This window comes from Salarias fasciatus, chromosome 3, assembly GCF_902148845.1.
Source record: "Salarias fasciatus chromosome 3, fSalaFa1.1, whole genome shotgun sequence".
Classification (NCBI taxonomy): Eukaryota; Metazoa; Chordata; class Actinopteri; order Blenniiformes; family Blenniidae; genus Salarias; species Salarias fasciatus.
The window spans coordinates 26,612,328-26,639,980 of NC_043747.1; the positions used below are offsets into that span (position 1 = coordinate 26,612,328).

Consider the following 27,653-nt stretch of genomic DNA (forward strand, 5'->3'; position numbering starts at 1 on the left):
AGACCAGGAAGACCAGCAGAGGACCAGGAGACACCAGGAGGACCAGGAGACACCAGGAGGACCAGGAGAGACCAACAGGGGGACCACCAAAGACCACCAGGGTGGCCAAGGTGACTGACAGAGACAACCAGCAGACCACAAGGAGGAGCAGCAGAGATATTTCTTTTTAATGCTCTTTAATGCTTTTTTATTTTTGAAATGTTCATTTTAAAAGTTTTGTTAAATATTTTTTCTTTCTTTCACATTGGTATATATTTTATAAATGCCATGTTGTTGTTTTTTTCAATTTTTAATTTTTTTTTTTTTTATTGCTTTTTTAAAATGTGTTTCTAACAAGTTTAAAACTGGTGCAGAAAATGAAGTTTCCTTCAGTATCGCTCGTTCACACCGTGGCAGTTAGAGAAAAGGACCAGAGTAACTGGAGATGCTCTGCTGTTCATCACAACAAACAGCCAAACAGCACACAGCTGCCATGGAGACCCAGCGTGTGTGTGTGTGTGTGTGTGTGTGTGTGTGTGTGTGTGTGTGTGTTGCATTGTGCTGTAGAAATGTTTGTAACAAAGAGTTCACAGAGACACACACACAGAGCGGACAGTGGATTCAGATTGTGTGTTGGTGTTGCTGGGTGACTAATTTTACACACATACACAAGTTTAACGAAGGTGACACACACACACACACACACACACACACACACACACACACACACACACACACACACACGAGCTCCGGTCTTTAGTTATGTTAAATCACATTATTTCATCGTTTCTCATGTCATCACACTTGATTCGTCCCTCCTCTGTTCCACTGTCATCAAGTTACTTCTTTAAACAGTATTTACTTCACTGTTACCTGTAACTAAAGTTACTGGTTTCTTAGTAAAGATCCGTTTAATGCTCTCCTTCATTTCGTTACTTCGTACTGTAAATAAATAGTCACTGCTGCATGAGGCTTCATTTGTCATATATAAAACTTGATGAAGTTTCTGCTTAAAAAGCAAATCACTTTCTAAAGTAGTTATGATAAAAGAAAATGTAACTAATTACTCCTCAGAGAAGGAAAGTGAAGTGTGATCGGGTAACGTGGCTGAACTTTCACTGAGCAACAGACTTGTTTTCACACACTCCGTTTATTTTGGCATCTTTACAGCGGGAACATCTTCAGTTTACAGATTTTCAAGCAGCGATCCGGAGAACGCGGAGAGAAGTTCGCCCGACGTTCTTTCGCTTCTCGCTTGTCTTCTGTTTCAGGAGCGTCGCTCAGGACCCGTTTCCACGGCAACCATTTCAAGTGAAAACACAAACCTTAGGTCGCGTTTTGGGAAAAACGTCTCCCAAGGTGGAACTTTTTGAAAACTCTGTCTCCTTGGAAACGGGGAAACACAACTGCCTGGAAATTCTCGGGGTTGTTTCCTTGTGGACAAGCAGAAATGCTGCTACTGCACCAACATGCTAAGCACGTCGTTTTCAGCGTTTCCGCCGTCCTCGTGGAAACAGACGGCATTTTCAAAACGTTGCTGTGTAAATGCAAAACCTTTCTGGAAACAAAATGAAAATGAAATGCTGCCGTGTGAACAGGACCTAAGGCTCAAACATTAGAGGAAAACCGTTACAGCGTTTTCACTTCAGACGCTACAAAAACAGCACCTGCGAAGCAATTATCAACAGAGCGAAGGACAAAACAAGAACCGTGGAACGTTATTGCACAGAAGCTTCCGGTCATTGCATCATCACTGAGGTATACGGACAAGACCGGACGCTGAAACAAAACTCTTTGGAAATGACTTTGTGTTCATAAACATCAGGAAGAAGGTCAAAAAGTCAGGCCGTGCTTTGGATCAGAGTGCAAAAAGTGCAACGCGGTGCGGAGAAAAGAGCGGCGTGGGGGTGAAAACTCTGACCCGTGGACGGACTGAGAGGACATGATGGACACAGTCAGGGACCGACTCGTCTCCAGCTGGCTCTGCTCGCTTCGTTTCCTGCTTGTCGTTGTGTGGCGCCCTGTGGTCGTTGTGTCAGTGTCTGGTCATCTCGTGCCATCAGTTGTTCATTTTATGGTGCCATCCCGTCATTTTCGGTCATATCGTGTTGCTCTGGGGACATTTCCTCATGTTGGATCACTGAGGTCATGCGATCCAGTGGTTTTTGTGTCTCTCCGTATAGATATGATCTTTATGGTTGTTTTCAGTATTTGACATTGATTTTGCTGTCTTTAGTTGTTATGTTGTCTCTTTGTGGTCGCCTTCTTTCACTGGTAGATCGTGTTTCTGAGCTCCTGAGGATTGAGATGAACCTGTGACTCTGGTCGTGTGTAGTTTTGTTTTCATAGTAAGCTTGTTATTTTGTTTCTCTGTACTCGGTGTTTGTCTCCCATGGTAGTTTTGTTTCTGTGGTACTTTTTGTCTCTTCATAGTCATTGTTTATTAACAACAACTTTATTTCCCTTTGTCCTTTAATTTCATATTTTGAGGCAGTTTTGCACCTCATTGTGGTAAATTTACCTAAATCAGTGATTCATCTGTGTCGTTCAGTCATCCATCCAGGCTTTGAGTAGTTCTTTTTGAAAACTATCAGAATTTTAATTTGTTTGGTCCACCAAACACAATTTTTGGTCCTTGTTACAAAGAAACAACAAACAAACAAAATGAAAAGTGTCTACACGCCATCTTTAACCGAGCTGTAAAAACCTCTCAGTCTGTTTTCTTCCCATCATTGGAAGCTCAGACTGAAAAAAAAGCTGTTTTTCCAGAAGTGGTTTCGAGGCACTTTTGGTCACTGCGACTCTCTGACGACAGTCTTGGGATTTTTTTTTTTTAAGTTCAAAGAAAGGCTTAGCGCCTCACGGAGGATTAAATGGATTTACTCCCCGACACACTGAGGCAAGGAGACGAGGAGGGGAGGGAACGTCGCTGCCTTTTCTCTCTGTTCCAACAGTTCTGTGAAAACACGTGAGGCACAGATTCCTGATACCGAACAAACCATTTCCAAGAGCTTCTAAGCAGTGGGAGCAATATTTGGAGGGATTTCCTGAGCTGAGGAAATGGAATAAACAAGATAATGCTCATGCGAAGAGACATGATGTGAAGCGTATCAGGCCGGTTACCATGGCAACGGTTTCAAGTGCAAACGCGAAACTTTCATTGGGTTTTGGGTGTGCGTTTACACGACGACGGAGCTCGGAGACAATGAAAACTTTTTGGAAAAGGCTTTAAAGCTAGAACTTTCTGGAAACCTTTCAGACGCGTTTTCACCTAAAACACTGCCGTGGAAACGTCTGGCTTCCTCAATCTGGGAGTTTTGATTTCTCAATCAAAACTTAAGCTTCGAAGCTTTTATCAGCGACAGCCAGCAGCACGAGAACGTCATCTGGAATTCTAACATTCCAAATTCTGACTCCGCCATGGACTCACAACTTCCCAATCACGCTCAAGAGTCAGAAGAAGACCACTGGAATATTCAGGTAGGTAAAAGTTCACGTTCTTCCAGACATTCGTGGTTTAATGTGCACCACAGATGTGCCACTGGGTGATTTTCTTTTTTTTTTTTGCACCCCTGGTGTTGATGCATTTGCCATGTTTGGAAGAAATTCTACGGATCTTGTCATTGTTTGTCAATCCAATACCCCAATATCATTTACATAAAGACAAGCAAGCAAGCAAGACAGTGGCCATGGTTAATTATGTTTTTTTTCATAAATTCTGAACTAATTATACTAAATTAAATAATTCCTAATTAAATTATTCTCCTTCATGTTTACATGGGAATATTAATTCTGAATTAAGGATTACATGGAAAACATGTTAAATCGCCTTTGTTTAATTCCGCTTCAGATACGGGGGTTGTGAAGGGTTCTGATTGGACGTACTTACGGAAGTAAACAAACTCCACTTCCTGCCTCTTTTCTTTCTTTCTCAATTAACTTTGATGCTACAGCTTTAAAAAAGTGCTACATTTTTAGGTCTCTGTCCATCCATTCTTTTCATTATACCCATTTTTTCTATTACTCAACAATTTTTAAGAACAAGATGCTCATCAAAATTCCTACACAACCAAGTTCCACTGGAGCACAGTGGAACTGATCATTGGTCTAGTGAACTTTCCAAACTCTCATATTCTCTCAGGATGTTTGCAAAAACAACCTGAGAAACTTCCGAACTCACATCTCAGTGGTGAGTTTTGTCTCTTCAAAGTTCACAGGTTGCTACATTTTTGCCCCAGAACACAGAACTCGAGCACGTTCTGGATAACTTTCACATATCTGGCATCTTTAAACTGTTACAGTCTGGTACTGTCAAGATATGTACTGATTAGAAAGGAATTGGGTCTTTGTTTTGTTTTTCACAATAAAGGCATAGTAATACTTTCTTTGGACATTTTCAAGCAATTTCACTTTCTTGGCTGATGATGGCAACAAGCTCATGTTGCATTTTGCACATCTTTGTACAAAGATGACGGTGACATTTCAGTTTAAAATGGTACGACTATATGGTCCCAAAATATACGGTCATTTTAAATTCTGATTTTGCCACAAGGTTCCAGCTACTGGAACTCCCGTTCAGTCACTGCTGGATGCCCATTAAAAGTAGAAGACTTCAAATTATACACGGGGAGGACGAATTTCAACTTCTACCCCAGAACTTCCAGAAGCTGTTCAGGAATCACCTGTAGTGATTTTTTTTTTATGTCCAACTGGCTTTATCCCATTATTTGCTAATTTTCTCCAAACATTTCAGGTCATCAACAATGTTAGATATGCTCATGTATTGACAAAATGTGATGCCTTGCCTGACAATTAAAAATGTTTTAAAATGAAAATAGCCAAGCATGGTATTAAATATTTCGTTACATATCAAAATGTTCACATTTGGTCGTTCACAGCAGGGATGTTCACTTCAAGCCAATGCCGACCGTTAGATACATAAAGCCACAGTTATCTCGAATTTGGTCCTGTTGAATGCATTCAGCATCCAAAATATTCACTTTTCAGCGAGCACCCATTATTTAGAACAAGCTCCCTCCCATTTTCAAGAACCAGTCGCCCCTTGAAAACCCACGTGACCAAATTCCACTTCAGTATGAAGACAGTGGCCACTGGCCGATTCAAGTACCCAGAATTTCCGCATTCGTCCAGACATCTCTGGTTGGTTTCTTCAGGACACTCAGAAACCGTCACAAATCCTCATCAGTCCACCTGTCCTGTGGCGAGTTCTTCTTCTTCGTGGCTTTGTTGCGTCAGCTTTCCTCCAGAAAGGAGGGGGTCTCCATGCCGGGGTTGCCGAGCTGTTCACTGGCCTGTCGGATGTTTTGCTCGAGGAAACGGTGGCACTGGATGGCCTCGGCGGCGACGGCGCTGTGGAGCAGCCACAAGTGGTTGTGGAGGACTTTGACCTGCAGGAAGCCGGAGGACACATACTTGAGACTTGACAAAGTTCAGTCTTATTCTACATGCTTTTGAACCACATCTCAGGCAGGCTGTTTGTTAGATAAATTTCTAGAAGGTGATGACAACCATGTGGCAAGAACAAATTCACACTCAGATTTTTTTTTTTCACACTTGATCAGATTTAAATTAAAGTAGTAAAAATCTGCATTTTTTTTTTTAATGGAGAAAAACAGAACAAGAGATTTTTGCTAATATTTAAAAACTATTTCTCAAATATCTCCGTGCTGATAAAATATTTTGCACATGAGACAGAGTTTTACACTGATTTCAGATGAAATTCAAACATGTTTTAAACTAATTTGAAAACAGTTCCAGGGTCTCTTTTAACTGGTTTTAGTCAGTGTTGGAAAAACGTTAGTTTTTACATTTATTTTATCCTGACTTGGATCAATTTGAGACCGTGCTGAATTGGGTTTGTGTTAGTTTGAGTTTATTTTATAGATACAACTACAATATTCTATAGTTTCAAACCATGTGTGGAGTTCATTTGAATGTTTTTTCTTTTTTAATAATTTTAAACTTTATTTCAAGTGAAGGCAACCATCACCCTGTACTAGTTTCAGGACCTGTTTACACGACAACGTTTCAAGTGAAACTGCAGACTGGTTTGAGTGTTGGTGTGTTTTTAACAACTTGTGCTTAGTTAAGCTACGTTCACACCGCCAAGTGCTGTCTGCGATTTTGCGTCAAAGACAAGTGAAAACAAATGGGAACGCGCGTTCCAGCTACGATGAGACGCAACGCGTCGGACGCGGCGCGTCATCACGACGCGTCGTGCGGCGCGTCAGGGCGTTGGCGCTATGCGTCGCGATTTTGCGTCCGACGCTGAAGTTGGGAAATCTGAACTCTGGCGCGTCGCGATTTTGCGGCAAACCAATCATAGAGCGTGTCCATGGTGACGTCGGCCAGGGAGCGGGAACCGGTCCGAAGAGAAGCACTACGACCATGGAGGAGCGTGTTAAGGCTCGTCCATGCTTCACATGTACGCGTTTCCGCGTCCGCTTTGGAAGGTCCGCGCACCACCGATGCGGACACGCTTTCTCTCATGCTACATTTTGAGCTCAGCTGTGCGCGTCTCATGCAGGCGCGGTGATCCACGCAGCCTCGACAAGCTTTTCCGGCTCTACAGACTGTTTATCTGCTACTTTATTACGGTTTATTTAGAGAAAATTAAGCACATACATTGTCAGTCCATTATCTTTAAGTATTAAAGTTTATTTAGCCTTTTTTTTCTGTTTCTGAATCGCGGGGGCGGCGCCGGAGCGATTAGTTACTTTTTCACTTCTGTCTGCAGACCTTCTCCTCCCTCCAGACAGTCTCTCTCTCTTTCCACGAGTTTTTCACTCTTTCGGTGTCTTTAAGTGGAGCCATCAGGCTGGAGCTCCGTCTACTTTCACTTTTACCGTCATGTTTTGTTTGCTATGGCGCTCTGGCGCAGGCGCACACTGCCGCGACCTGCGCGCAATGCGCAACACGGTCTCAATTTCTGGCTGCTGCGCGGACGTCCGCGGATCGGTCCGCGCGGACCCTAACAGACAGGAATTCATGACGATTTTTACATCACGCAGACCAACGCGCACCCATGCGGACATGTGAAGCATGGACGGGCCTTTATAATGGCCGTTTACGCTCGCCCAGAGCTCTGGGACAAAACTTCTTCATTTTACAGGGAGCCCCGCCTCCCCACCAGACACGACGCGTCGCGTCTGGTGGGGAGGCGGCTTTTGGCCCCGCGTTGTTCAGCGTCGGACCTCAGAATTGACACGCGTTCAGCTTCTCGCGTTGACGCGCGTTTTGACGCAAAATCGCGTTCGGTGTGAATGTAGCTTTATGAGTACACCCAGGAATGGTTTCAGACGAGATGTTCCCGTTGTGCTGAAGATTTCTCCGTTGGACTCTACTCGCCTTGTTTTCCTCCAGGAGCTTGACCTTTACGGACAGGTCATCTCGGATCTTCTGGTAGCGCTCCCTCTGGCTCTGGAAGCTTTTCTGGGCCTGCTCCAGTTTGGGCAGGGTGACGGCGTCCCGGGGACCCAGGTTCAGCTCCTCCAGGTCAACTCGGTACGCGTCGTACTCGATCCTGGGGAACGGACACAGGCGCTGCTTTAGTAGGAGAAGAATCGTGGCTGAAATCAAACCTCTGGTGGGGTTTTAAAACCCCTGATGGTCCTGAAGTGCCTTGAATATGAACTTTGAAGAACTTAATCAGCAGCAGAATTAGCCCGATGTCCCTTATTAGTTGAACTGCTCAGCATGTAACTCTAAGCTGTGCTACATGCTACATGCTAAAGAGTTTCAGAGCTCACATAGGAGTGATGCTACTTGCTAAGCATGATTAAAGTCGAACTGATACACTCATTAACAGCGAGCTCGGCCCCTCAGTCTACAGCAGTGGTTCTTCCACATCACAAGTAGTCAAGCGTAAATCAACTGTCAGGTTTCCCTACACTGACGTTCATCTCCACTATCAATAATGAGTGACAACGCTCATGTCCTCAGTTCATCCATTCATTCAAATCCACATCTGTCCTTCAGGTGAGCGCGATCGGCTCCTTTCGGAGCACACTGCACAAAACAGGATTTCTAATCGCAAAAATTGAACAGGTTCATTACTCCCTTCCAAAAACCCCTGAGCAGATCCAACCAGGGAAAAAAAAAGTCACTCTTAACACACCCCAGACCACAGGAACATCGGACACGATCCCATCCAACATTCTGGCCTTTTCTGGTGTTGATTGTAACAAAATCCGGCCTGACTGTCCTGCAGTATGTATCTGACTTAACAAGTAGCAACTCATCACTTTTATTTTTTAACACAATCAACAGTGCTTTTGATGCACAAATATGAAATAAAAAAGTCAAACTACTATTTTCAAAAAAGCTCAAATGATGTGGATTTAGCTGAGAATCCTCGCTGAATCTATCACAATAAACTCCACATGTACGATGGAGAAGAAGAGAAAATCTTCAGCAGCAGAATTTATCTACAAACTCCAAATAACTTAAACAAAATGTGCAACTTAAAAGGATTCAAGACCCCAAAATGAACTTTTCTTTTGATTATCTTTTCAGTAGATAAATGAAGCAGCTCTGTTAACTTTACATTAGTTTTCATTTTTCTTGACAAGAGTGTCAAAGCCTAAAGTTTCAGTAAACAAAGCTCAATGTCCTGTGTGCGTGGTACACCCTCTGTACATGCTCACTCCCAAGATCCAGCCAAAGGTTTCTCAAGATTCATAACTCATAAAGTCTGTGCTGTAGCTGCTTTTCTCCATGCTCACTTTGCATATCAACCTCAACCTGGGTGTCAACCTGCATTACAGGGAATTATCGCCATCTACTGTTCAGGAGTGTGAACAGGTGACACTGGCAATGCAGGATTTTTATTTCTGAACATATTTTTTCCCCTGGCAAAGGCACTTCACCCACTGAAAACAGGTCTGTGTCCAACTTTAGGGTTGCGACCAGGGCTGCACGATTTTGGCAAAAAGAAAAAAAAAGATTGCCAGAGTTTTTCCAATAACAATTTCTTTTTGTTTAAAAAGTAAAAAACAGACAGACAAACCCAAGCTAAATCTTCATCCATTAAAAAAGCGGTATCAGTACATCCAGAGTGATCAGAGTGATTTTAATTACAGTTAATTTTATCCAGTTTCAGGCTAGTTATTAACTGATTTTACTGGAGGTTTTTTTTTTGTTGTTGCCATTTTCATACTAACTTCACTCTAAATAAAAGGAAAATATTTGGTATCCTATGTTAACATGTTTAGCATATTAGTCCAGTAATGTTGAAACAGAAACCATCTGCTGCGAGAGAGTAAGGAGTCAAAAGTGGAGACTTCATCATGAGTGGAGGCTGTTTTGGTTGGTTTCCTACCTGGCGGACTCGTACAGCCGGACGTTGATCATGGTGTCCTCGATGGTCTTGTTGACCAGGGTGTTCATGTCAGAGGTGAAGGCGTTGATGGCCGTCGTCAAGGTCTCGCCGCTCTTGGACAGAAACTTCTGAGCCTCCGCGTTCATGCCGAACTCCACCTGCCGTTCAAGGCGCCATTTTAGCGACGTTTCCAGTCAAGGCGCCTCGTTTCAGAAATGTTTTGCGTTGAGACGTCCGTTTACTCAGAAAAGGCAGAAATGCTGAAAACGATGTAGCTCGCCTGTTAAACTGCTAGTTTGGTGCTGTTTAAAGGTGCTGTAGGAAGGATTTTGCTAGTCAATGCTAATTTTTCTGTGTTTTCTTTGGATTAAATGTTAGAGTATCCATTGATAATCCTTTAGGAGTGGAGCATAATTGCACTACTGCGAGGGCGCAGCGTTTCCATCTGTCTCTGTTCTGAGCTGAAAACGAATCTCGACCGCTCCAGGTATCTTTGACCAATCAGAAGAGCCCCTGAGGCTCTATCCTGATTGGTCGAGGGTCGTTCATCGCACGTTCTTGTGAGAGGGGCTTAACTTGCATAAGGGCGTGATGTCAGAGAAAACAGGACAGGATTGGCTGTGCTGGGTTTCAAATCACCATCTTAGATGGGTCAAATCGCCATCTTGCTTAGGTAACCCTAAGCAAGATGGCGGAGATGCGGAATCCTGCCTACAGCACCTTTAATGTAATAAAACCACCAATGTTTACACGCAGAGATCAGCATGAAGCGCCTTTAAACTGTCTATCTTCATACAGACAGAATTTGGTTTCACTCACACTGTTATTGTCAAACTAAGGCGCATGTGCAGGAGCAGCAGTGGTAGAAGTAGCAGTAGAGGTACACCACTTTTGTCGTGTAAACGGATCCCAAGAATGTAGCACAGGTCTTATGTTTACACTGGAAAATGATTTTGCACAAACGAGGCATAAACATTTCTTCCAGACAAAAAGATGTTACTGGTTCAGGACTTGACTGGTTCTATCATAACATCTCCATCTCTCAACTAAATAAGCTTTTATCCTTCTCCATCCTACCCACTGCAGGCCTTATTAGTTGTAACATTAGCAGAAGTTGCTATGTCTCCATGCCCTGCCTGGCACACTGTTAGCTTTAGCATTAGCAGAATGGAGTAGGTCTCACTGGTGACCAGCGGCCACTAGTAGAGTCGTTTTCATTATTTTTCAGGGTTCGGGACTCACGTGCAGCGCCGGCGTCTTGACGCTGAGGTCGGCGAGGGCGTCTCCCAGGGACTTCTGGGTCACCGCGAACTGAGCCAGCTGATTGGCCAGAGTCTGAGCCAGCTTGGTCATGTGATTGTAGCGCAGCCGGTCGTCTTTGAGCAGCTCCAGGCGAGGCTCCAGTTCCAGATCCACCGTCCGAGACCCGCGGCCCAGCTTCTCCGACAGCGACTGCCTGGTGCACTGCCGCACAGGATGGAATTTAGCGCCAGCATCAGCAGCTACCCAGCATTGGGAAGTCCGCCGTGACTCCGCCCACCTTGTACGTCGTGATGCTCCACTTGCGGACTTTCTCCAGCTTCTCGCTGGCCGGGCTCCTGTTGCTCTGAATGACCACCGAGCGACTTCCTGGTTTATGTGGCGTGACTGGAAGTTAAAAGGTGGAACGATCATTTTCACAAGGTTCCGTTTCCCCAGTTTCCCAGAGTTCTCATGAAAATAACACACCAACAACATGGCCGCCTCCAGCAGCGAATTGAAAACGCACTGGTGCCTGTTCACACTTGGCTTTAGCGCTCGGCACGTGTTCCCGGATCAACCGAGACACGTTCGAATGCATCACCGATCCCTGATCCGATTGCCTCGCCACGTTCAGATCCCTTACCTTCACTTTGTGTCGTTTCCATGGTTACAGTGGGAGCAGGGGTAGCCGGAGGGGCGGTCACTCCACCGTCGGCATGGTAACAGCTGCCGTCCGGTTCCTGTGGATGAAGATGTGGCAGACTGTCAGTCATTCAGTTTCATGCTTTAGCCTTTTGCTTTTTTTTTTTTTACTTTTTCTACAGGTTTAAACTACTTTAGCCAGTTTGGATTTTTTGGACAGCTTTGGTATTTTTCAATTGTTTTCCCTCAGAAACGCCCAAGATGTCGCTTCATAGATTAAACAAGTTTTTTTTTTTTTTTTTTTTGTAATCCTGAGAGCAACTTTGAGATTTTCATCCATCTTAGATCACCATAGCAACACGCCAGTCAGCTGGTGATTGGCTGATGGAGCAGTTGTTCTCAGATGAATGTCAGGAATGAAGCAGTCTCACCATCTGAGGCGCCTCTTCCTCCTCTGTCATCATCCTCGCCTTCTTCTTGATTCACACAGCTCCCAACACTGGAAGGTTATACGGAAAGAGTTACAGTTAACAAGTGTGTTACTACAGATCAAGTTTAATAATACAATAATACAACTAAAACAAAGTAACTTTTAATTCATTTGGAAAACAGCCACATCTTTGATTAAATCTCATCATAAAGATTTATGACAGACAATAAAAATCAATACTTTTGCAGAAAAGTTTCAGTTTTGTCGCAGTTTTAAAATAAAATATCACAATTTCAAGGGCAAAAAAGTTAGGAGGAGAAGTTAAGACACACACACAAGCATAAACACAAAACACTCAAACAAAACACAGATTCTTCGGGAGTTTTATGGACGATTTACTGCCACAAAAAGTCGAGAACGGAGCAAAGTTTACTCGGTTTTTACCTGAAAACTCTGAAATCCTCCTGTCCCTCCTCTTCCTCCTCTTCCTCTTCACGAGCAGGCACAAACTTTCTACGATCTTGAAGTTTTGGAGTTTCAGGAAAACAAGTCAAACACACCCGGAAGTGAACTCTGGACGGGTGGTTCCTTGACGGGGGCGCTCGGTTTGTTCTCTAGCGCTCACCGGGCGGGCGGGGACAAACGAGCGTTTTACAAATAACTCTGACAACTTTCTTCTCTCGACACAGAAACTAGTCAGAATGTAAAATACAAAATACAAAGTCGTATTCTAGTAAAAAATATCGAGTTTGAACTTTTTAACAAAATGTAAGTGAATAAATCTTTAACGTGCACGTGGAATTTGGACACCATTTATGTTCATTTATTTATAATGCATTATTGTTATATTTAAAATTGCTATTATTATTATTCAAATGTTTCTCTTTTACTATTATGTGGGACTCCTCTCTCATACATACACACAGAGAGAGAGAGAGAGAGAGAGAGAGAGAGAGAGAGAGAGAGAGAGAGAGAGTGAGAGAGAGAGAGAGAGAGAGAGAGAGAGTGAGAGAGACTTTTATCAAGCGTGACCGCGGTGTTTGTGTACAAATAACGCACAAAGGTCAGTATACCTGACGTTCATCGCCACACCAAGGTCTCGCCACATCTGCTGTTGGTTGTATGGAAGGAAAAGTGTAGTTCTCGCGAGACTTGAGCAGCGGAGCGGCGCAGCGGCTCGATCCGGGACAGGCGACCCGTGCACGGCTCCGAGAGGCGGAAGATCCCGCTCACCTGCTCCGCTCTTCAGTGCGTTCACCTCACGGCACGCTAGACGTTTCTATCTGGACGTTTCTATCCGGTTTCAAGTCTTTTTTTTTATTTTGCTACCAAACTACTGTAGTAACTCATGACTTTGGAGCTGGCAGGAAGTCACGTGAAATAAGAAAAAAAAAATCATTTATGCTCCAATTTAGCTTCATAATTATTTTTGTTTATTTTTTAATCACGTGACGCCAAATTTCAATCAGTTGAGTTTTATTAAAAAGGAAAAAAAACGGACGGCGCACCTGACCTCTGATGACGTCACGCGTCTGCGTCCAGGTGAGGATGATGATGATGAAGGTGATGGTGATTGAACATGCTGGTGGTGGTGATGATTTTGATGGCGTGGTCACCAGACGGCTGATGCTGTGAGAGGAGGACGAGGATGAGGAGGATGAAGGTGGATAGGAGCCACCTGCTGAGTCTGTCCAGAGAAGGAACCTGTGGAAAGTTCCAGAAAGAGGGAATGCTGCAGGTCGGCCGTGAGGGGACAGGTCCGAGACAACCCTTCTATTCTATTCTATTCTATTCTATTCTATTCTATTCTATTCTATTCTATTCTGTTCTGTTCTGTTCTATTTGGGCTTCTTCTCTCGAACTCACTGACTCGCCAGCTGAGGCCCGGTTTACATGACAACGTTGCTCAGAGCCACTGAAAGCACAACTTCTTCTGAAAACATTCAGACTCCATCTCCATGGAAACAGAGGAAAAGTAGACTTTCTGGAAACATTCTGTCTCCATGGTAACGGAGGAAAAAGAGACTTCCTGAAACCATTCCGTCTCCGTGGAAACGGGGGGAAAATGAGACTTTTTGAAAACACGTCTGACTCCATCTCCCTGTAGACAGTGGAAATGTGATTCTGGTCCTGGTTCTGGTTCAGGTCCTGGTTCTGCACATGCTCAGTAGACAGACAATAAGAACGTTTGCCTCAGTGTCATGACTGCATGACATAAACAACCATCTAGAGTATCGTCTTAAGTGTTTCTGCCGTTACCGTGGAAACGGACATCATTGCGTTTTCACACCGTTGTCGTGGAAACGGGGCCTCACTGACTGCCTGTGTCTCAGGACTGGCTCCGAGGTTCTGTCGTCTGCGAGGAAACCTGCTGTTCATCCTGAAGTCGCAGGTGAGCGAGCATCAACTCACCACAACTCGGCAAACTGTAACTCTACTGCTAACTCTACCGCTAGTGGCTGCCACTGGTGTTCTGCAGCTGGAGACGACTGGCATTCTCAAGCTACTAACGAGTACTTACAAAGTAACTCGTAGCATTCTCTGGCTGGTGTGTGTGTGTGTGTGTGTGTACATGTGTGTGTTCTCGCAGAGCGGCGAGACGAAGGAGGTTCTGCTGCTGGAGAGATGTAACGTCGTGAAGGTTCCACACAGCAGCAGACGGCTGACTGTCAGTACGTAACTTATTGTAACGTATCAGTCCTGATGTTCAACAATCGTCACGTTATTGGGCGAATGTTTCGCATCATCTTTGAATAAGAAACAGACATCGTGATGCGAGGGCGTGTGTTTCCGTTGCCATGGTAACGCTGTAGCTGAGGCCGGTTGTGATGTGTGTCCCGAGGCTTCGAGGGCGGCGACCCCCCGCTGGTCCTGCAGTGCGGCAGCTCGGCCGAGTGCACGGCGTGGCTCCGAGCACTGACCGACGCCAACGTGGAGACGCTGAGGGGGCGGATCGCACGCCTGCGCACGCTCATCCACGTGCACGGCGCAGGGGAGGGGCTTGAGGAGGAGCGGCAGCGTGGGGGAGGTCAGTCACACACCGGGGGGTGTAACTCTGCTCTGTGGCCACAAGGGGGAGGCAGAGATACTGTACTCTCTCACACACACACACACACACACACACACACACACACACACACACACACACACACACACACACACACACACACTGTGATGCTATTGAGTAATGCTGTGAATTCCGCCAGAGTTTACAGGTCCGGTCGCCATAGAAACCGGAGTCAAAGTCCAAGTGTCTGTGGATCACACTGACAGACAGGTCAGGACTCACCCATGCAGCAATGACAGTGCAGAGGTACACACACACGCGCACGCGCACACACACACACACACACACACACACACACACACACACACACACAAAGACAGAAAATTCAAACATATTACCTCAATCTGTGTGTATGTGCCGCATGTGTTTGTTTATGTGAAAGTGTGTGTGTGTGTGTGTGAGTGTGTGTGTGTCAGTTTGTGAAAAAGTATATATAAGAGGATTATTGTAGCTTTTGAAAACACACACACACACACACACACACACACACACACACACTTGCTTTCACTCTCAGTTTTGTTAATCTCTCTCACGCTCTCTCTCTCTCTCTCACACACACACACACACACACACACACACACACACACACACACAGAAGTTAAATATTCCCGTCTTTCGGCCGGCTGAGCGTTTCTCTAATCTCCATATTTCCCATGATGCACGTGGGCATGTTTTTAATCCGAGCTCTCGCGGAGTGTGTTGGTGTTTTTAACCGGGGAATGCCGGACAGGACGCAACTCTCTTCTTCTTTTAACCACTTCCTTTTTTTCTGGACTTTTATTTACTGTAAAGTTATTTTATTTTATATCAGAAAAGGATTTTTTTAAATGCTTGAATTCATGCATTTTGAAAAGTAGTTTTGCTTTTTCTTTTTGGAAAATTCAAATAATAATAGAAGAAAAAAATGAAACATTTTCAGCTTTGAGGGTAATATCTCTTCTTTTTTATTATTATGTAATAGAACAAAAATGAAAAATGAATGGTTGGGAAACCACTCAGCAAAAACTCAGTTAAATTGAGGAGACAAAGTTGAGTTTTATTTCATTTTTAATCACGGGCGATGCAGAGAGCGATGACAGCCTGCAGCGACTGTCTCCGTCCACCTGGAGACGGCAGCAGCACCTCTGCTGGACAGGTAGGGCACTGCGCGTTTACCGTTCACTGTGTGTGTGTGTGTGTGCGTGTGTGTGTGCATGGATTCCTGATAACTCTCCTCAACCTTGTTTTCTCTGTGTTTGTACAGCGCTTTCTTCGTCCATTTCAACTCATATTTTTTCCCATTTGCAGCTGTTTTTAGCATCTCTTGTCTCTTCGCTCCATCTTTCCTCGTAGTATTTTGTTTTTATCCATTTCAGTGTTTTGGCTGTTTCATTCCACGCGGCTGGCTGCAGCTGGAGCTGGGCATGGATTCAGTTTCCCCAAATCGATTTGACTTGATTTTCAGTTCAGTTCACGATTTTTTCAGTCACAGTTCCAGTTTTACTTGAATATGGACATAAAAATAGAAACGTTTACGTCAAGAACTGAGCCCTAACAATGAAACTGAAACATTCTCTGACACATTCTAGAATGGTAGAAGAGGCACATTAAAAGATCAGTTCCAGGATTTTATGAATCAGTATTGAGACATTCAAAGGAAATCCATTCAACCAGATACTTTTTAAACCCAGCCCTCCTGTACCTGTTTCCTCAATGCGAGCTGTTACGTTACTGTTGCTGTTTTCACAGATTTCACCATCTTCATATTTTACTGGTTTGTTTGTTGAATCCTTTTGGGTAATTTTTCTTTTGAGGTTTACTTTTCATTTATGCCACATCAACGCTTCCAGCTGTTTTAGTCCTTTCCACCTATTTTACCTTTTGAGAACTTTTTTTTAATTATTATTTTTTTAACATCAGATAAAAGTAATTTTACAGAAGGAAGCTGCAAACAATGAAACTTCCATCATGTGGTTTGGGCAGCCTGGACTTGTTCGTCAGCTCAGACATCATCAAACGATCCACGAGCATCGTTTGGTGTTTGGAGAGTGAGCAGTTCTGAACACTCGTTTCTCCGATGAGGACCTCTCTTCACTGGAAACACTCTGAACTCTGGGAAACGCCGAGGTCTTGAGCCACTCATCCATGTTGGCGTGGCTCACATCGTGCTGATGGCGTCAGCTCTTAAACTGGGCAACGCAAGTTACTGATGTAGCACCATCCGTGCAGCTTCACTAAGACGAAGAAACACATCAGATTACAGTAGAGGTTCCACCTTGGGAGCCATTTCAAAAAGTCTGATGATCGTTGATCAGGTTTCCTCATTTCAGCCGTTCGTCTCAGTTTGATGGATGGTTTGCAGACCGGGCCTGATGCGTTCAGGTACCTTTGAGAGGAAAACCGTGGTGATCGTTACATGTGTCTCAGTTTGATGGGGATTAGCGCGTAATCTGAAAAGCTTCCTGTTTAATCCAAGAACTCAACGAGGCCGATTAGCTGCGCGGCGCTGCGCACGTGCGCCAGTTGTTACTAAACACTCGGCCGCAAGCGAGGAAATGTGGCAACCGGCGTCCAGCGCCTCCATGTCCTGTTTTCTGGTTCTGGGTCACACACCTCCAGATCTCAGTCCTCATTATCAGCAGTCGAGCCTCGGCATTAAGGGCCAAACGACATAGATCAGTATTTTCTCTCTGTTGTGTCTTGTTTTTGGCTCGTGAAGTGAGAAGTGTTCTTCTGATGTTCTAGTGTCAAAATTCCAGACGGACTTTGCTCTTCACGAGGCTTTGAAGGGAACTGCAGCGTTCTGGGGTGTTGTTGGAGGATGTAGGTCACGATGGGACACTTACACATTCAGGAACACAGACATACTCTAGAACTCTACAGCATTCTAGAACACTCACACTCTCAAACTCGGAAATGTTCTGCTACTCTAATATATTCTGGAACACTCAATTATTTTGGAACATAATCTGGCACGTTCTAGAACACTCACATGTTCTAGAACCCTGATACATTCCGGAATTGCAACACAATCCAGAACACTCTGAAACTCTGACAGATTCTACATCTCTGAAACATTGTATGACTCTAAAGGTCACATAGCTCTTGAAACTTTCTCAAACTTTCTGCAACTTTCTAACATTCTAGACCAAAGGTCTACAACCTTCGTAACCAAAAGAGCTATTTTTTGACTTTCCACCAGGTCAAGCTGGTCTGGAGCGGCAAAACACATTTAACCTTTAAATGAGGCAAACGTAGCTCACGAAGTTTCATATGTAATTTTGATGCACAAACAAAAACTGTATCTTGTTTTGATGATTTAATGAAGTTTTAAAGGTGCTGTAGGCAAGAGTCGGCATCTCCGCCATCTTGCTTAGGGTTACCTAAGCAAGATGGCGATTTGACCCATCTACGATGGCGATTTGAAACCCAGCACAGCCAATCCTGTCCTGTTTTCTCTGACATTACGCCCTTATGCAAGTTAAGCCCCTCCCACAAGAACGTGCGACAAACGCCCCTCGACCAATCACGGTTTAGAGCCTCATGGGCTCTTCTGATTGGTCAAAGATACCGGGAGCGGTCGAGATTCCTTTTCAGCTCAGAACAGAGACAGATGGAAACGCTGCGCCCTCGCGGTAGTGCAATTATGCTACACTCCTAAAGGATATCAATGGGTACTCTAACATTTAATCCAAAGAAAACAGAAAATTAGCACTGACTAGAAAATCCTGCCTACAGCACCTTTAACTACGGTCTGAATAATGAACATTTCATAGTTTTAACTTATTTTTGTACCTGATTTTAACAACTTTTGCTCCTTTTTTTCAAGGTTTTTTTTGGTGTTTATTTGAAATTTTAGCAGTTTAACCATTTTACCTCTCTGTAAGCAGTTTGCCATGCTTTTTCCAACCATATTAATTTTTATTTTTTTCTGAAATTTTACAAGTTTCAGGTTTTTTATGTCATTCTATTACTTTTTCCCTCCATTTCTTGTGGTTTGAGCAATTTTCTCAATTTTACTTGTGACTTTTTTTGAATCCCCTTCGAACCAAGAGTGATGAATCATTTCGGAAAGTACTGTGGCGTGTCACTATAATAAAATAAGTTAAATATTTATTCACATTTCATGTTGTGAAAGCGTCATGGAGCCTAACCCGAGACCAAACGTGAAGGTTACTGCTGACGAAGTGAGAAAACAATAAGCTTCTGATCACAGACTGTCATCGGTTTTTGAAGAGAAAGCAATTGAAATATTCTGTGAGAGAGAGTCTCTCGGTGTGTGTGTGTGTGTGTGTGTGTGTGTGTGTGTGTGTGTGTGTGTGTTTGCGTGTCATGATTGAGTGCTCTTGATTTGTCAAAGTAATCCGCTGAGCTTCCGATTATCATCATGGCAACAGAGAGATGTGAATGTCATTGATGTGGAGATTTTTGGGACACTGCTGTGTCCTGGGGGAGCTTTTTCTGTGCGTGCGTGCGTGCGTGCGTGCGTTCTTGTATTTCTCTCCTTGTTGGGGCCAAATGTCCCCACAAGGATAGCAAAACGTGGAACGACGTGCCTTGTGGGGACCTTTTTCCGGTCCTAGTAGGAGAAAACAGTGTTTTCTTGACCATGTGTTGTTACTGAAAAAAGTAAAAGTGCAAAAACATTTCTTTAGGGTTAGGCTTTGTTGTGGTGTGGGTTAGGGTTAGGGGCTAGACATGAATGGGAGTCAATGGACGGTCCCCACAAGGATAGAAATACAAGGACTGAGCGTGTGTGGGTGTGTGTGTGTGGTGTGTGTGCGTGCGTGCATGCGCGTGTGCGTGCGTGTGTGTGTTCTTGTACCTACCCAAAAGTAAGGACCAAAATTCGTATTTCACCAACAGAGTGACGACATTTTTGCAAAGTGAGGACATTTTTGCCGGTCCTCACTTTTCAAAAGGCCTTTTTTTGGCCTCTTTGAGGGTTCAGACTTGGTTTTGATTTAGGGTTACACTTGGGTTTAGGTTAGGTTTAGGGCATAGGTTAGGGTTAGCATTTATTTTTGATGGTTAGGGTTAGGGTAAGGGGTAGGAAATGCATTATGTCAATGAGTGTCCTCACACCGATATAAGTACAAACATGTGTGTGTTTGTGTGTGTGTGTGTATACTCTGTTGCTTTCAGTTGAACTTCAGTTCAATTTATAAAGTGCCAAATACAGCAGTACTTTCCAGAGACTGTTACACAGAAAAACCCAACACTATTTTGTCATGAGCTTGTTGTTACTTCCGTAATTTCAGGACCACACACACACACACACAATTTGAACAGTGTTCTCTCTCTCTGTTTCTTAGAGGAACTTTCTGAGTTTCCCGTCTTTCTCCATCCGAGATCTGCTCAAGTCGAAGGAGCCTCACAACCCCGTCAGCCTGAGGTAAACTCGCACCATCACCCTCCTCTTCATCACCACACTCCGTCCCTCCTCACAGCTTGTCTTTCCTCCTCATCAGTGTCATCATCACACTCGCATTCGTCTGTAACAACCAGCTCCTGAAGACTGCTTGAGGTTGCCATTGGACTGTCAACAATTTCTAAACAATGCAGGGTCTAGCTCTGATTGGCTGTTGCTAGGATATCCGTAACCACAGGAGGAAGTGAGAGGTTAGCTTGTCGCGCCGCTCACCCCCTCTGCACAGGACAGGAAAAGACAAGGTTCTTCCTGTTTTACCGTGAGCGACAGAACACAGCATGAGGAGGGAGAGGATTCACGAAACCTAGGAGGAGGAGGAGGAGGAGGAGGAGGAGGAGGAGGTGTCCAGCAGCAGGTGTGTCTGTGTTGACACGGTGCGTTCAGGTGTGTTTTTGCTGACTGACCTGGTGCGTTCAGGTGTCTGTGCTCACATGGTGCGTTCAGGTGTCTTTGCTGACACGTTGCGTTTCAGGTGTCTGTGTTGACACGGTACGTTCAGGTGTCTGTGCTGACATGGTGCGTTCAGGTGTCTGTGCTCACATGGTGCGTTCAGGTGTGTTTTTGCCAACATGGTGCGTTCAGGTGTCTGTGCTGACATGGTGCGTTCAGGTGTCTGTGTTGACACGGTGCGTTCAGGTGTGTTTTTGCCAACATGGTGCGTTCAGGTGTCTGTGCTGACATGGTGCGTTCAGGTGTCTGTGTGACACGGTGCGTTCAGGTGTGTTTTTGCCAACATGGGCATCAGGTGTCTGTTGCACAAAATTAGGATTGATGGGAGGATCAATGGCTGATCCAGGCTCATCCAATCCAGAACCAGAGCGTGCAGGAGTACTTGGTTGCACAAAAGCACAACAAGACCGATTCAGGATGAGAACGCATGGATTTCATCCAGCAGGTTGAAACTGATCCAGGATCAGTGCGATTCCTTAAACAGACCCCTGCGATCGATCACAGAGTCACAGATTCACCCTGACAACCAGAGTGGAGTCCTTCTGTAAACCTGAACAGGAAGTGGGACAGGATTCTCCTGGAGGCAGATGAGGAACCCGGAGCTCCAGTCTCCTCTGATGAAGCCTCCACCCACCCCATCGCTCCCCGCCCCCCCCCCCCCCCCCCCCCCCCCCCCCCCCCCACCAACCGCTATTCTATTGTATCTAATGATTACAAACGATCTAAGATCATTATAAATAAATTAAAAAATGTATGAGTTTTTGATCACAGTGTTCAAATCCTGACAGTGGGTCTGGTTTAACCTGATCACAGTGTGAAGTGAGCAGTGGACTCAATATTGGTTTCCATTTGTGGGACTTCTGACTGGAAAAAAGGGATGAGACGGAATAAATCCTGGACCTGATCCTGGTCTGGAGCAGGCTCGCGCAACAGAATAAATCTCCATGGGAACTTATGTCAAACATTTCTCACTTTATCCTGTCCACTTTTGTTGCAACGGGATCGCGGATTAGTTCATCCAGAATACCCAAGATATCCCGGCTTAATCCCTGATCCTGGTTGAGTGCGGACAGGTCCTGGTGTGTCTATGTGTACATGGCTGCATCAGGTGCTTTTGTGTTGTACTAGCTCTGAAACTTGTTTGACATTTTGGCTTTTTTCCTTTCTCTTTAGTGAATTCTGAAACTGAATAAGGTTTCACTTTCACTTGTGACGTGGCGTAAACTTGGCGTCAGTCTTGCAGATTGCTTTGCTGCTAGTTACCTTTAACGTTCAGTCATCCCACTTCAGTTTCACTTATTTTTTTCAATTTTTGACTTTGTCTTTCTGCATTGTCTTGCAAGTTATGTTGTTTGCAGCCGGGTTTACTTCAGCTACTAGTTCTGAGTTAGCCCTAGCCTGTGCTGCTAGTTAGCCTGTGCTGCTAGTTAAGCCTGTGCTGCTAGTTAGCCTGTGCTGCTAGTTAGCCTGTGCTGCCAGCAGTGAGCGGTGCTGCCAGCAGTTAGCCGGTGCTCTTCAGTTCTCTGAGCTGGCTGTTTCCCTTCAGCTTCTGCCCCGAACGTCGGACTTCCTCATACCCCTGCAGCGAAAGCATGTTGGAGCGAGGGGCAATTAACCACTTGTGCTCTTCATCAGGACGATGGGACGAGGACGGAGGAGACGGAGGAGAATGGGGAAGGAAACACTCCTGAACACGAGGTACGCAGTCGCTGTGGAGGTGCTGAGGAAGGTTCAGACCTGAACTCACCTCCTCTTCCTCCTCTTCCTCCTCTTCCTCCCCTCCTTTCTCCTCCAGCAGAGCTCCTCCGTCCTGTGTGACAGCCTCCACAGCCCGTCCACCTGGCTGAGAACAGCGCTATGATGCGAGCTGGTGAGTTAAAACACACGCACACACACACTCCTGTTGTTCCTGCTTTCCCCTGAGGCTGTGTGTGTGTGTGTGTGTGTGTGTGTGTGTGTGTGTGTGTGTGTGTGTGTGTGTGTGTGTGTGCAGCGCTGTGTGCCCAGGTGTGTAAGGTGTACAGGTTTCAAACCGAGGACCGCCGCTGGCTGCTGGTCAGGGAGCAGATGTCGGAGACGCCGCTCTCCTTCTCGTTACCCAAACAGCTGCTGGGCGCGCTCACACGTGAGCACACACACAGGTAATGCACCGGAAAACACACGTCACACACGCCCACCACCAGGTGGCAGAGCCGAGCACAGGTCCTGTCAGTCCCGCCCTGCAGGGCCGTGCAATTCTGGAAAAAATGTGAATCTCAATTATTTTCACTGAGAATTGAACTCACAGTGCTGTGGTATGCTTTTTTTTTTTTTTTTTTGTCTTTCACAAACCTTTTGTGGGCACAAGCTGGGTTCAGGTCGGTGAAAGAGTCTCTCCAGGACTGCTTGGCTTTTTGTTGCCGGCCATTGAACGCTCCTCACTGCACCAATCACTGCTGTAAAGACACTTTGCTTTCAGTTGTGGGAGGAGTCAGCAGCAGTGCTACATTCAGGGGCACTCGAAAAAATCCAGGAGGAGAATAACGCCGTGAAATAAAATGCTTCAGAATCGTCGTGTGGAGGCATAAGATCGTTAATCGAGATGGTGATTTTTAATTTTTAAATGATTTACTGTTCAGCCTAAATACAAAACATGATTAGTAGCTACAAAGTGGATGCTGGGTGGGGGCTCATTAAAAAGAAAAGCTCGCTGGCTTGTCATGGATGCTAACTGGACGCTACATTGATGCAAAAAATAGTAAATAAAAAAAAGAATTCAGCCATTTATACAATCACTTAGCATCCACTGAGCAGCCTTAGCTTCGAGGTAGCATAATGGTATTTCCTGATTGAATTTACTTTTTTTTTTTTTTCCTTTTTCGGTCAGTGGCATGGGGGGAGGCCAATTTGATTTATATTGCGATTATTGCTTCTAATGTGACAAAGGTGAATGATGATGCCTGCTGACTATATCAGCAGCCATACTTACCGCAAAAAATGCACATCGCATCTAAATCATTTTTTTTTTAACTTTAATGTTTTCAGAAGCCTTGATGCAGATGCAAGAGGCAAAAACAAGAGTAGAGAAAACAGTTTTCAGAAGGTCTTTTAACATATGAAACCTTTCTAACAGAATGAACAAAGAACTAGTACCTCATTCTACACATGACACAAATCGGACCCTCTGAATGAACACACTGGATCAGAGAGTGAACTTCAACTCTCTTTTACAAGACTTGACAAATAACTTTCCACATGTTCGGCTCTGCTTTTCCCTTCAAACCATCCAAAATGTTTCCATTCTTTAGATTTAAAAAGTGATGTTGGGGGGTCTTATGTGCCCACAAACTGATAGTTAGCATGTTAGCATCCACTTAGCATCTCTCTCTGCAGCCAGTTAGCGTTGCTAACGTCCCTTTCCATCCAGTAGCAACTAATAGCAGCTATCATCACTCAGCAACCAGTTAGCTTGACGCAGAGGCTGGCGTTTGTCTCCCTCTCAGGGTCCAGGAGGTGAAGGAGCTCGGTGACCTTTCACCTCACTGGGACGGCGTGCGCCGTGACATCACCGCCACTGCGAGCACCTGATCAGCTGTTACCAGGAAACGCTGGAGGAGCTGCACACGCTGTCAGGTGAGGAGCTGCTGCACACACACACACACACACACACACACACACACACACACAAACACACACACACACACGCACAGTCTCGTATTTCTATCCTTGTGGGGACCTTCCATTGACTCCCATTCATGTCTAGCCCCTAACCCTGACCCTTACCCTTACCCTAACCCACACCACAACAAAGCCTAACCCTAAAGAAATGTTTTGCACTTTTACTTTTTTCAGTAACAACAACATGGTCAAGAAAACACTGTTTCTCCTGCTTAGGACCAGAAAAAGGACCCCACAAGGCACGTCGTTCCACGTTTTGCTATCCTTGTGGGGACATTTGGCCCCAACAAGGATAGAAATACGAGAACGCACACACGCACACACACACACACTGAGGCGGTGATGACTCTTGGTTCGAACCTTCAGAATCTTCATGTTTCAAGTCGAGCAGCAGCAAGTCGGACCGACACCTTCAGTTCGTCCCAACAAACCTGCACAGCCAGAGGATGGAGGTCATCTGTCCCCCCCACTCAGGTACAGGGTGCGTGTGTGTGTGTGTGTGTGTGTGTGTGTGTGAGGATTAAGGTCATCAGCACACCCCCATACCTTCAAACCTGTGTGTGTGTCCAGGGGTTTGGTATGAGGTCATCACGTTCGGTGCTCCAGCTGATCATCATCAGGCCTTCAAACATGGAGGACTCAAGAGACTGCTGAGCAGACACTCGGACCACACACACCGGTATGGTCCATCTTCCTCCTGTTCCTGCTCCTCCTCCTCAGTGTCTGGTTCGCTCAGTGTCTCCTCCTCCTCCTCTTGCAGCTGGCTCTCCTACTCGTCGGAGGAGGTGTTCAGAGCTCAGGATGTGCTGAGCAGCGTGGCCGAGCTGCAGCCGCTGGTCTTCGGCCTGTCGGAGGAGCTGCTGGCCGTGTCGCTGCAGGAGGACGTCGCTCGGCTGCAGGAGGCGCTGGACGCCCTGACTCAGCAGGTGAGGAGGAGGCGCTGGACGCCCTGACTCAGCAGGTGAGGAGGAGGCGCTGGACGCCCTGACTTCATGATGGGATTTGAACTTGAGCTCCACCTCTCGTGCAGACCGAGTGCTTCGTTCACGCCCTGAAGGACGAGCTGGTGAGGACCGCTCTGCTGGAGGCCCGCCGGGCAAGTCCCCCCCACAGGCCGCGTCCATGGCAACGGGCTACAATGTGAGAGCGCCGCAACCAATCAGGACGGGCTAATAGACAGAGACCACCAGGAGTGTAACTCAGAGCCTGACGAGGAGGAGTGGTGAGGACGAGGAATGTGTTTGTGTGTGTGTTGTGTGTGTGTGTGTGTGTGTGTGTGTGTGTGTGTGTGTATGTGCTTTCTTACCTGTGTGTATGCATGGATGCACATTTGTGTGTTTTTGGATGTGTGTCTGTGTGTGTGCGTTTTCATTTCAGTGTGTGTTTTTTTGTGAAAGCTGGGGTTGGGGATCTGAATGAGATACATTTTTTTTTTAAATACTGGTTAAAATGATCTTTATGACCCGATGGAAAGCAATTCATAGCGTGTTTTAAATATCCGCTATCTACAGCAGGAGTAAAACAGGAAAAACAGCGACCAGTAGTCTTGCCGGGACACCTTTTTTTAAACCAATCAAATCCCTTCGCTGTTCGACCTGCCCCCTGCGCGTACATGTCAATGGCGTGCACTGACCCTGGTTCAGTGTGCGTAGAAGGACGGAGCGTCGTTGCAGAATGGCGGAGAAGAATGTTTGGGGCTTTACTTACCGTTGATGCGCCATAACTTGACGTAGTGCAAATAAAGAAAACGAAGAAACGAAGAAACGAAGCGCTGAGGACAGCGGTGCTCGTGCATGTAAGCGGTGCGTCCGAGCTCCCAATGGGAGCTCCTCCAATGGGGTGGGAGCTGGGCGGAGCCTTGGGGAGATGCTACATTCTTGTTACATGCTAGTTTTCGAAGATCACCAACCCTAGCTCCCGAGCTTTAATGTGTTTTTTGCTGATTTGTGTGTATTTCTCTGTGTGTGCTCTTGTGTTTTCATGTGTGTGTTTTGTTTTCAGTTTTTTTTTTGTGTTTTTGTGTGTTTCTGTTTTTTTGTTGCTGATACGTCTGTTTCCTTGTGTGTGTGTGTGTGTGTGTGTGTGTGTGTGTGTGTGCAGGACCGAGCGTGGGTGAACGTTACCAAGAGCCTGAACTGCATCGTGGTCTTGGTGGACCGGCTGCAGGGTCGAGAGGCCTGTCCTACACTGATGACATCATCAGAAGCGCCGGACACCAGGGGAGACCAAACCGTCCACAACACCGGTTAGCTCTTCTTGGATCTGCGCTCTTTCTGGAAATTAATCTGTCATCAATTAACTTTTTTTGTAGTCTTACTTTGGTGACCAGTTTTTGTGGTTCTGACATTCAGAAAGTTACTTTATCGCTTCTTTTTCTCTGAGTTCAGTTGTACAAAGCGACGCCAAAATCGCCAAGAAAGTTTTGTATTTTCACTTGAAATTGTCGCGTTAACGGTGTCTAATTCTCTGTCCTTCCGCTGCAGCCTCCTCCTCCCCCTCTTCCTCCTCCAAGTCCTCGTCCACCTGGCAGGAGCAGCTGCTCCCCCTGGTGGTCACTCTCAGGGATTGCGTGCGCGAGGCGGCGGGGAAGGCGCGAGTCGCCATGACCTTTGTCGTGCTGCAGGGGGCGGCGGCGGCGACGCTTGCTCAGGACCGGTGTCCATCGTGAAGCGGCGGCACGCCGTCTTCAGCCAGGCGGTGAGAGAGAGCGACAGACGGTCTGCCGCTTCAGGGGGAGTGTGTGCTTCTCTGGAGTGAACTCTGTGTTTGTGTGTGTGTGTGTGGCAGCTGTCAGCGCTGGTGTGCGGCCTCGCACTGAAGCTCTACGGAGGCCTGGAGGATGCTCACTTCCTGCAGCAGCTTCACACGGTTGGAGTCCTGGCTCAGTTTGAAGGGCTGCTGAGCACCTACGGTACAAACACGCTCCGTTACCAGTTACAAGTTACTGGACATTTCAAGACACCAAGCAGCAGCTGAGCTGTCAGCACTATAATCTAGAAGTTAGTGGAGGAAGATGCTCTATAATCCAGATATTAGAGGAGGAAGATGCTCTGTTATCTGGATGCTGCCTCTTCTGGAAGGATTTACGAACTCATGATTGCAAGAAGCAGAAAAATTCACAGCTGAGATTATCTGCCATAAATTTTAGAAAGTTCAGTTAGCTGCAATTCAAGCAAGGTAATGCTGCCCACTGTGAATACAGGCTCGTGCTCACGCTACTTACGGTGCTAATGCTAACAGTGTGTGTGGTGTGTCAGGTGATGAGCTTGGCATGCTGGAGGACATGGACGTGGGTGTGTCCGACCTGAGCAAAGTGCACTTCAGAATCACCGAGTCTACGACGGCAGCAACCGGACGACTGTTGCCAACGCCTCAGTGGACACTGGTGCGAACACGCACTCACTCAATCACACACACACGCAAGCACGTAGCAGCG

General features: G+C 45.7%; 3 protein-coding genes and 1 pseudogene across 4 annotated transcripts in view; 3 read left to right on the forward strand and 1 right to left on the reverse strand.

Annotated features, from left to right (window-relative positions):
* The window catches only part of LOC115380944 (NACHT, LRR and PYD domains-containing protein 14-like), a 148,769-nt gene that overhangs the window by 29,967 nt on the left and 91,149 nt on the right, over window positions 1-27,653 (forward strand). Inside the window, exons 3-4 of the mRNA XM_030082261.1 lie at window positions 10,186-10,199; window positions 22,361-22,389. Of these exons, the coding sequence (XP_029938121.1) occupies window positions 10,186-10,199; window positions 22,361-22,389 (43 nt within the window). The remainder of the gene's footprint in view (window positions 1-10,185; window positions 10,200-22,360; window positions 22,390-27,653) is intronic.
* On the reverse strand, window positions 1,315-12,196 carry LOC115381532 (arfaptin-1-like). The gene is made up of 8 exons (XM_030082997.1): window positions 12,078-12,196; window positions 11,635-11,702; window positions 11,205-11,301; window positions 10,860-10,966; window positions 10,562-10,783; window positions 9,320-9,477; window positions 7,348-7,522; window positions 1,315-5,387 (listed from the first exon to the last, which is right to left on the reverse strand). The coding sequence occupies exons 2-8, from the start codon at window positions 11,665-11,667 to the stop codon at window positions 5,232-5,234; spliced, it is 948 nt and encodes a 315-aa protein (XP_029938857.1). The 5' UTR covers window positions 11,668-11,702; window positions 12,078-12,196; the 3' UTR covers window positions 1,315-5,231.
* On the forward strand, window positions 12,816-20,309 carry LOC115381683 (uncharacterized). Of its 2 annotated transcripts, XM_030083239.1 has the most exons (9): window positions 12,816-13,175; window positions 13,253-13,390; window positions 13,967-14,025; window positions 14,224-14,305; window positions 14,476-14,661; window positions 14,840-14,946; window positions 15,767-15,835; window positions 19,995-20,074; window positions 20,151-20,309. In XM_030083239.1, exons 2-9 carry the CDS (start codon window positions 13,282-13,284, stop codon window positions 20,203-20,205), a joined length of 747 nt encoding a protein of 248 aa, XP_029939099.1. In that variant the 5' UTR covers window positions 12,816-13,175; window positions 13,253-13,281; the 3' UTR covers window positions 20,206-20,309. The 2 variants fall into 2 exon arrangements, with proteins under 2 accessions (XP_029939099.1, XP_029939107.1); XM_030083247.1 differs by lacking the exon at window positions 15,767-15,835.
* Window positions 21,755-26,450, forward strand: LOC115381676 (type II inositol 3,4-bisphosphate 4-phosphatase-like; annotated as a pseudogene).

Excerpts from the sequence above, each read along its gene's own strand:
- LOC115381683 (XM_030083239.1), top strand. The coding sequence starts at position 13,282 with ATGAGGAGGATGAAGGTGGATAGGAGCCACCTGCTGAGTCTGTCCAGA. Across the intron at positions 14,306-14,475 it reads CAGCAGACGGCTGACTGTCA|GCTTCGAGGGCGGCGACCCC; the intron begins GTACGTAACTTA and ends GTGTGTCCCGAG. Across the intron at positions 14,947-15,766 it reads GCAGCAATGACAGTGCAGAG|AGAGCGATGACAGCCTGCAG; the intron begins GTACACACACAC and ends CGGGCGATGCAG.
- LOC115381532 (XM_030082997.1), bottom strand. The coding sequence starts at position 11,667 with ATGATGACAGAGGAGGAAGAGGCGCCTCAGATG. Across the intron at positions 11,302-11,634 it reads AGGAAGAGGCGCCTCAGATG|GAACCGGACGGCAGCTGTTA; the intron begins GTGAGACTGCTT and ends CTTCATCCACAG. Across the intron at positions 10,784-10,859 it reads GGAGCATCACGACGTACAAG|TGCACCAGGCAGTCGCTGTC; the intron begins GTGGGCGGAGTC and ends CCTGTGCGGCAG.